This window comes from Pagrus major, chromosome 10, assembly GCF_040436345.1.
Source record: "Pagrus major chromosome 10, Pma_NU_1.0".
Taxonomy (NCBI): domain Eukaryota; kingdom Metazoa; phylum Chordata; class Actinopteri; order Spariformes; family Sparidae; genus Pagrus; species Pagrus major.
The window spans coordinates 11,001,978-11,011,574 of record NC_133224.1 but is presented as its reverse complement, the minus strand read 5'-3'; the positions used below and the strand labels follow the sequence as shown (position 1 = coordinate 11,011,574).

The 9,597-nt window shown below is 44.0% G+C and overlaps 1 protein-coding gene across 1 annotated transcript in view; it reads left to right on the top strand.

Annotated features, from left to right (window-relative positions):
* Window positions 1-2,410: 2,410 nt before the first annotated feature.
* Window positions 2,411-9,597, top strand: part of plcb3 (phospholipase C, beta 3 (phosphatidylinositol-specific)) — a 52,409-nt gene continuing 45,222 nt past the window's right edge. The window contains exon 1 of the mRNA XM_073474499.1: window positions 2,411-3,188. Coding sequence (XP_073330600.1) covers window positions 3,090-3,188 — 99 coding nt within the window. The 5' untranslated portion in view covers window positions 2,411-3,089. The remainder of the gene's footprint in view (window positions 3,189-9,597) is intronic.

The window sequence follows — 9,597 nt, the reverse complement described above, 5'->3', positions numbered from 1 at the left end:
TGGACGAGGCAGGGGAAAGTTACCTGATGACTCTCAGCGGCTTCAATTACCTTACCACCAAAACCTCTAAATTATTTCCTGTTTACATAATGCAGATTTAATATCATCATTCATAAAATATATCCTTCATCTCACAATCTGACCGCCTGGGCAACACAGCCACTTATCCTCTATTGCTTCGAAATTACCTCTAAGCTGATTACTGTGTATTTCCAATGACTCTGATAAGTGCTGCCATGTTTTTAATAACATTACTGGCAGCACAAGTGATCCGTCACTGCCAACAGAAGGAAAACAATTAAAGGAATTAAAAACATAGGTCAATTTAAGAATCAAAACAGCCCTTGATAATTATTCTTATGTATCTTTATCCCTGCAGTGAACAAGAGTAAATAGGAGACTACTGTCTGCACCTGTGATATTAAACAGTGTCAACAGTTTGACATTTTGTGAAATACAAAATATAAATAAATACAAACTTGTTTTTGCCAAGCGACAGATAAAAGAACTGATGCCGCTCTCAGGTGTGTACGCTAAACATGAACCCACAGCCAGAAGGCGGTTAGCTTAGCTTAATTCAAAAGCTAGCTAGGCTACGTCCAAAGAATAAAAAAAGAAGAAATGCCTAGCTCGCTAATTAACACATATATCATTAGTTTAATCTGTAGGCTACATAAACCAAAGTGTAAAGTCAGCTATATTTGTATGCTGGGTGTTAACAACGGATTTTGTTAGCCTACGTTGCGCCAAGCTAAGCTAACTGGCTGCTGGCTGTAGCTTCATATTTACAGTAGGCCTCCAAAAATGACAAAGGCATTGATTTTCTTATCTAACTCTCAGCAAGAAGGAGTATAACAAGTTATGTAAAGTCCATTTACTCCTTTTACTCCATTATGTAACTTCCTTCATGAGCTAGGCTATTTCCGTTTTACGCTAGCTGACTTCATACTTCGATTTCAAGACATTTCAGAGAGAAATATTGCAGCATACTTTTTAATCTTCCGCAACATTTTGACATTTTAAATGCCTGATGCAGGGAATTACTACCAAACTAGCTACTTGCTTCCAATCTTTATGCTAAGCTAAGCTAACTAGCTTCCTGTTTTTGCACACAGACATGAGAGTGGTCGGCTACCGATCTCATCATTTAGTTCTCCTCAACAAAGTGGACTGATTTGAGAAACCGAGCAGTGATCTTACACATCGAGGTCGACACAGACATAATGGGAAGTAATATATTGTCCGTGGAAACAGCTGTAAAATGTCCTCTGTGGCTCCAGACAAGCCTTCCCAAGCTTAAAGAAATACTTAACCCTACACATGTCACCAGGGTTATATACACAGAGACTGTAATTTTTAAACACAGAGTCTGTTTTACAAAGTGGTAAAGGACGTGAATTTTACGAGGAATGGAGGGTTTAATGAAAGGCACTTTAGGGCCCGTGTCCACGTGACGTTTCTTTCCTGGGGACAGAGTGTTTTTCAGAGCCCTCTGCCTTATTTGTACGGCCGCTCCGAGCGCTTCAAGGTACAAAAAAAATCAGAAGTTGTTGCTCTTTTTCAGTCATCCATCAGCCTGGTGACAAAGAAAAAATGGAGGGGAAGCTTGTTCTGACCATAATCTGAGCTTTATCAGACAGAAACTATCATAACAGAGGCAGAAAAAGCCCATTTGTGGAAGAAGATTGTCGCTGTTGAGTGTTGGTTTATTAATCACAGCACAAGTATTTCAACTTAATGGTTTGCCGGAGTTTTTTTAGACGTTACATGGAGACAAACTTTAAGGGTTGCATTGTGGGAAGCGTAGGATCAAGCATTCTTTGGAGCTTGACTCGATACTAGAAACAAAAATCCAGATATTTCAGCCTCTGCTGCTCTGATTTTGAAGATTCATGTCTATATCTGCCTCTCGCAAGTCTCCCAACTGTGATACTAAATCACTGGACACCCCTTTAAAGATGCAATACGTAATAATTGGCAAATTCATACTCAAAACAAATAGAGGGCAGCATATCACCAGGGTAACTAACCACTAACTGCAGCGTCCTTTAGCAGTTCGGACCAGGGTAGTGTTTATGTTTGTGGCTATTTGGTTAGCATCGAGCGTCCAAACTGCTATTTCTTCACATTCTGCAGATATTTGAGTTAATTTTATAACTTTAATTCTTACACATTGCCCCCTTTAAGTTCCAGCAGACATTAGGAGCAGTGATAAAGTGTGTAAATCACCATAAATCATTATAAGGGAAGAAAAAACAAACAATGTTATTTCACACTATCATGTTCATTATAATTAAAGCATGCTATAAATTCCAGCAAAGCAGAGGAAGTGGATTAAAACACACCCCTTTTCACCCAAACTCTGACTCCCTCCTCCTCCCTCGTTTCTCAGTCACTCAGTGCTATCTGACGCTGCCCTTCTCACTCTCTCTGCCTCTCCTCTCGGAATCATCTCCTGTTTTTTTCTTCTTCTTCTTCTTCTTCTTCTTTCTTTTTCCACAGAAAACATGCAGGGAGGAGAGGAGGAGGCGACGAGAGAGGGAGGAAGCAGAGAAAGTTGGTAGAGCAGAGGAGAGGAGAGAGGAGAGGAGAGGGCTCGACCAGATGGGAGGAAGGAAGGAAAGGATCTCTCTGCGGGCTCAAGTGCGCGATTAAAGGATTTCTGCATAAATAAACAAATATATGAATCAAAGCCTATAATAAAAAAATAAAAAAAAAGAAGAAGGGGGCGAGTTTTACGCGCGCCACCGCGCTGCGTGGACGCGGACAAGACAGCGGCGCTGCAACAGCAAACTTGTGTCGGTGCTTTCTCCTCCTCATGTTCTTCAAACTCCCGCTGAGGTTCACCAACTTTTAAGGTCGGTGTCGAGGGGGGAGAACAAAACTTTCCCCACCCTCGGTCCTCCAATTAACTCGCTCCCCGGAAGAAGAAGAGAAGGAGGAGGAGAAGAAGAAGAAGCAGAAGAAGAAGAAGCTCCCGCGGGTTGGAAGTGGAGGAAGGAAGGAAGAGCCGCTCTGTTCCTTCCGAGGAGTCCAGCTCGCCGTAGCCGGGGTTTAGGCGTTGGCACCCGGGCAGGGAGTCCCTCGCCATGGCCGGGGCCAAGCCGGGAGTCCACGCGCTGCAGCTCAAACCCGTGTCCGTCCACGAAGCGCTGAAGAAGGGGGGCAAGTTCATCAAATGGGACGAGGTGAGGATCATGTTTGTGAGTTGTTGTTTTTTTTTGACAGTGAAATGACTCAGATTGCTGTTTTCTCCATGACAGCCCGCCTTCTCTGACAGCAGGGCCCCACTGTTGTGACTCCTCCGGTGTGAGGGGTGCAGGTGTGCGCACGACCTCTCTCGCCCTGCTCTCAGCACAGAAAGCCTCTCTGTTCAACACTGTTTTTAATCAGATACTGTAGTAGAAAATTCCCCCCCTAAGTTGCCAGCAGGCAGCCGTGCTTGAATGTGTTGTGTTGTGCTGAATTCTTGTCGAGCCGGTTTTCCTCTGGCTTGGGTTCAGCCTCTTCTCTGCTCCCTTTTCACCCACTTCTTTCTTTTTCTGTTCCTCTTACAGGACAGAGCACCTGTCTGAGTCTGAATCTGGCAGGTTTGAGTCCACCTTAAGCTGCAAATCACACCGCAACATCAGCTTTTAGAGCTTCCTTTAACACGTTCACTCTGGTTTTAGTTTCTCTGACTCTTTAAAGGAGCATTATGTAGTTTCCTGGGAAGAAATCTCAATCAGAAGAGAGAGGTAAACAAACTAGGTAAACAAACTCTTCGTTTTCACGACTGAATAAACAGTTTTGTTGTTTTGTTTATATGTGGCGGACCCTGCCACCTTTCTAGCTTCAAACAGTGTTCTGGGGGGCCGTATTTTCCTAGTTTAAAAGATAAACATTTCCAAGTTTGTATTATTACCTCATTGATATTGTAAATGTTAAAAATAAATGAGTTTGAGTTTCTCCTCCCAACCTACACAAGCGCCCCATTTAAGTCATGTCAACACAAAAGGGTTTCTGCAGCGTGTCTGGCAACCCTGACATGCGCCTGCCCGTGTCATTGACCGTAATAATTATGGTTTTGTGTGTTGTGGTTTTGAGACGGGGTGCAGGGCCGTCCTGCCGTCTTCTCCACAGAGAAAGTAGGCGTGTGCGTGTGTGTCCATGTGTCTGAGCAGCCATCAATGATTAACAGAGTTGCAGGCTGATCTGGCTCTTAACTGAAGGCCCTGTGTCTTCCATTTGGAAACCCCTGTCTTGGATTTACAATGCAGCTGCTCGCAAGTGCGTGTGTGAGGATCATCGAAATCTCGCGGCCTAAAGTCCATAGTTCCAGCGAGGCCGTTATCGCAAGTTCACTTTGCAAATATGAGCTCAGGTGTGGCGTTGACCCCGGCACGCTCACGCGAAGAGACAGCTCGAGTGTGTGCAAACGACTTATTAGCAGCAGAGCCTCACACACATTGCAATGATGATGCGTCTGCGAGCATGTGTGTGTCTGGCCTCTGAAAAAGGGTCTTGTCACGCAAACAGTGAATGTCCTTTTTGATTTCCTTTCATTTCTCCGCCTCTCTCACACACTAACTCTCTCTGTCTCCACGTCTCTCAAAGGGAATTCCCAGGAAATGGTTATGCTGGTGATTAAGTGTGTGAACACTCAAAAACATGTGGATGCATTCTCCTTGTCTATCTTTCATCCCACTCTATTTGCTGTTTCCCCCACTAGAATCAACAAATGACTTGTGGAGAATAGATGTTGAGAGAGAGAGCACGTCGAGGAGAGGAGGGATGTGGTGGTAGATTAGAGAGGACGATGAAAAATGCTGGTGGTTTTGGGGACTAGAAGAAGAAGATGCTCCGTCGTTAAACGTCAGTGTCATGAATTGACACCGTGCACATTTGATCTCCAGCCAGTTAGTGCTTACGTATGTCCTGTAATTAAGTCTATGGGGACCGTCTCACCGCCAGGATTAGATGAATTATGAAGCGTGTCGCTGTCTGAGCAAAGTGCAGAACTCCTTTACAGGTGCTATGTGTAAGAATTGGCCACCTGTCGAAGTCATACTCCGAACAAACTGGCGGCAGCGTGTCTCCAAAAAGTGTCCGCCCGTATCCTAACAAACAAGGAAATGCACGAGACAAAAAAAAGAAAAACACTGAACTCATGCTAGAAGAGCTGTTCAGTGCAGTTATTCAGGCAACTCTGTGATCTGCTTCATACGATGGACTCTACATCTTCCATTAATTCTGCTTGCACGTGTTGTAAAAGCTTCTACTTGGCCCGAAGTTAATAGAAGAAACTGTATATCCTTCTGTTTTGTCCCATAAGGCCACCTTGCAGATTTCATGCCAATTCCATTATGTAAACACTGTGTAAGTCAGTCAGTAAATTGGTAATACGGTGTCATCTGGACCCTTCTCTGCATGTCAAGGTAGTGCTGGAAACAGCGGCAGACTCGGGATGTTCGAGGGGCAGGGGTGAAAAGAATAAAAAGGGCACCAGCTGTATGCAGTGGGGCACCCTAGAGGGCACTTTATCATGTTTTATCTACCTTAGGGGCATCCAAGAGGGCATTTTGGGGGTGTTTTAGGTGGTCGCACCCCCCTTGAGTCCACCAGTGGCTAAAAAGAAACACTTATTTGATTGTCAATGCACAAATGATTTAAACACTAAATATTCTGTGGTTTCCGGCTTTGCAAATGTGAGGATTTGCTGCTTTTCTCTGTCTATCATCAGTTAATCGAACATCTTTGAGTGTTGGACTGTGAGTCAATGGGAAGATGACACTTTGAGCTCCGGGGGAAAGTTTGCATCGAGTTTTTCTGGACTAAACGATTCATTGATGAATCAGTTGGTGATTCAAGTAATTGTTAATTGCAGCCCCACGGCGCAGTTATCCAGCTGACACACAATAGTAATCTTGTTTAGTGACACATGCTTCACATCTTCTAATAATCCTGTTTCCGTTCTCACAAAGCGATGAAACTCACTGCAGAAACGGCATATTTTCCCGTGTTGTCCCACGAGGCGATACAACAACTTTCTCGCCAAATCCACAATATAAATGGAGTGTAGAGGCAAGACTGTCTGCAAGTGATTATCACAAACCAACCCATTAATGAGATGTGATCTGTGCAGCTAAATGTTAATTTTATTTGGCTAGAAAGTCTCTTTGAGATGCATCTGAAATGTCTTGCAAGAGAAATCCAGCCAGAAGTTGCTCTGCAGAGTAGTTCTCTCATGAAGAAATGATACATAAACGTTCTCACTTAGCAGTGAAATAACAGCACAGGACCTGAGAGGCAAAAAGAAGAGAGCTTGACTGTTTAGCACAGTTAAATTCTTCATGAAACATTTTCTTAATATGGCGTGTGAATGCCTGGTATGAAGGCAGCGTTTCCAAATCTTGTAAATTATTCCGTAGCCGGGGTACATAGTGCGAAAATGCAGTTTTTACAAGTTCAGAAGCGACTCTGGGTACACTGAAGGTCGTCTTTTTGTAACTGAGCATGGCTCAATCTGGCTCTGTTACGCAGGAAACAAAGGAAACGTTTGCTACAGAGATAAATGAACCATCAGTAGCAGTTGGTTTTGTTCCAAGGTGAGTTGATAAGAATTTATTACGGTCACTATTTCCAGGGGCACTGTGTGGTTTTGGAAAAACTCCGAATTTTGGTATTTACAATAATAATGAGGTAATAATACAAACTCTGTAACCTTAATTTGTCCGAAATTGAATAAACAAGCTGTTCTCAGAGGAAAATAAGGTCCCCAGAACACTGTTTGAAGCTAGAAAGGTGGCAGGGTCCGCCACATATAAACAAAGTAAAACAGTATGAAACTGTGTTGTCCTTTAAGGTCAGTTTGTTTATTCACTTCATTCAGTCGTGAAAACAAAGAGAGTTTATTTATTTAGTTTGTTTTTAGTGTTTAGTCAGTGAGGATCTTTCTCTTCCCCAAAACTACACAGTGCACCTTTTAATAAGATGTATTGATAACCACGACACGCGACAATAAGAGCTGCTCGTCTCAAAGAAGTGTTTTTTCAAGGTTTTCACACGGAGCTCAGAAATAATGATCCACTGGGGACGCGTGGTTTATTTTAGTGTCTGTCTTTGTTCTAACAGGGACGTCAGTTGACCAATGAGCTACTGTCCCCAAAAAAACTTGGCGTATTCCTTTAAGGATTCAGCAAAGTGAGAAAAGAAATGGGACACACACACACACACACACACACACAGAAAGCGCCTGAGGGCAGTGCAGTGTGTTTACATGAAAACCCCACTTTTGACCCCGTCCCTCTCTTTCTCACCCCCTTCCTCACCACTATGTGCTTCCTCCACATGGCTTATCACGTATATATCTTCACTTTCCAATCCCTTACTCGTCTGTCACCGAGCTGACGCTGTCGTCTAACTGTAGGCCCATCAAATGACACACTGACTCATGCGGGGGGGAGGAGGAGGAGGAATGCGCTCCAAATTGACCATCTTTCCTCTGCGCTTGTGTACACACATGTGCTCACATGTTTGTGTGTGTGTGTGTGTGTGGTGGTTTTGTTCTGGGTGTGTGTGCGTTTCACGTTGAATGACTTCCTGTTCGAGCTTGTTGTAAGGCTCCAGAGCCAAACCATTTTCCTCCCTCCCTCCCTACCTCCCTCGGTCTCTCCCTCCCGTCTGCCGCTGCTCCGCCCTCTGCAGCCCGGCCACAATTCAATTTAAGTGAATTCCGACTGGAATTCAGTTAAAATTCCTCCCAAACAACCAATTAAACAAACAGAGACAGACAGCTCGTCTGCAGAGCAGCTCGGCTCGCTGCGATTGTTCCTTGATACGAATCTTAAAAAAGTACGCGGAAAGCCAAATAAATAATCCTCCTCACACCTCACATCAACAGAGTGCACTTTATTTGGAGTTTGTTTATGTTGCACAATTAACAAGTAAACCTCGGCCTGTAGATGAACTCGCAGGAGTATTTGCTCGTTAATTGGATAACATTTCTGGATCCTCTTTGAGATGAGAGGTTTTGGCTCCGGTTCCAAATGCCTGTAATTTGAGCGAAGCATGATGCGCCATAAAATGTCGCGTGTCGAGGTCGCTTCCTGCAATTTTGGTCGGGATTATTGTGTCATACCTTACAGACCGCACCGCAGCTCGCTCAGAGGAGCCCGGGACTGTAATGGACGCTAAAAAGACACTTCCATGCTGCTGTTGCCCTCAGTGTTTATCAGCACTGTGTTGTCAAACCAGACTGACTGCAGACGCTTGTTCCCCATTCACAAATATCCTGAGTTGGCATTTTCAGATCCACTGTTTTTCACCAGCTTACACCAGCGAGAAAGTTTATGAATCAATCGTATAGTTTGTTGGAAACAGCCAAATATTAAGTTCTAGGTTTGGATGTTTTCAGTCTATTTAAAGCTAAATCCTGTTCTGTCAAGCTACACTGCAGGTTGTAAAAGGCACATGTTGATGAAGGTTCTCAGTCATCCAGGTCATGGTAAATCTAGGTGCTGTATCGTAGACAGCTGGACTTGGAGACGTTTCACCTCTCATCCAAGAGGCCTCTTCAGTTCTAACTAACTGGAGGAGTTGGCTCTGAGTTTCAGAGTCGTTAGGGCCACTTGTGGGTCGAACCGGCCTTCATGTGGGTTTCTAGGGCTAGGTGAGCCCAGGTGTGAATGGTTGTGAAGCTGTCTGGGGAGAGAACTCAGAACTGCATTGTAGGTGGGTGATAGACTGCACTCTGACTTAGTGGGCACGGTCTCAGCCCGATGGTTTAAGGTTCTGATGACCCCCAGCTTGTGCTCCGGTGGGCGATGAGAGCCGAACAGCAGGTGAAACTTAAGTTTCATGGAAATCTGTTCAGTAGTTTTTGTGTAATCCTGGTAACAAACTGACAAGGGTGAAAACCTCCTCGCTGGAGGTCATGACTTCTATTGTCTAAAATGACACCAGTGCACTGAAACAATAAACCGACTGGCAATTTGGTAATTGTTTGGGTGTCTTGTTTGTTCAGTCCGCTCCTTAAACCGAGGTGTAAAAATTAGAAATGCTAAACTAAAAGAAGGCCTGCTCTTGCCCTCTGTTTCCTGTCTTTTGGCTATTAAGCGAACAATGTGGTAACAATCTTCTCATCTAACTCTCGGCAAGAAAGCAAAAGGTCAAACTCTTTCGTTTAATGGGGCCATTGTTGACCTCAGTACCAGTTTAATGTTAGCTGGGAATCAGACACTGACCTTTATTTCATGTTGTTTCAATATTTCTCTCCATCGTCTGCATTACTGTTTCACGACTACATTTCCATGGAGTAATATTTGAAAAGTTCAGTTAAAGTTCAGTTACAATTCAGTTGAACCCTGTTACAAATCTTCTTCCTGTGCATATCTCCCGCTGCATGTTTGGACTTGTTGAGCAGCTCCTTTTATCAGCCTGTTTTGTCTTTTCCGGCTTGGCTTTAGCCGGCTCTTAGTAATCACTTTATATCATGTCGTGGAATTTGTTTACGATGCCACAGCACTGATAGCCAGTATCCACTGAAGCAGCCTTAAATAACCCTTGCTCTCCTCACATAAGAAAGAGATTGGCATCAGCATTCACTGCTACATTGGC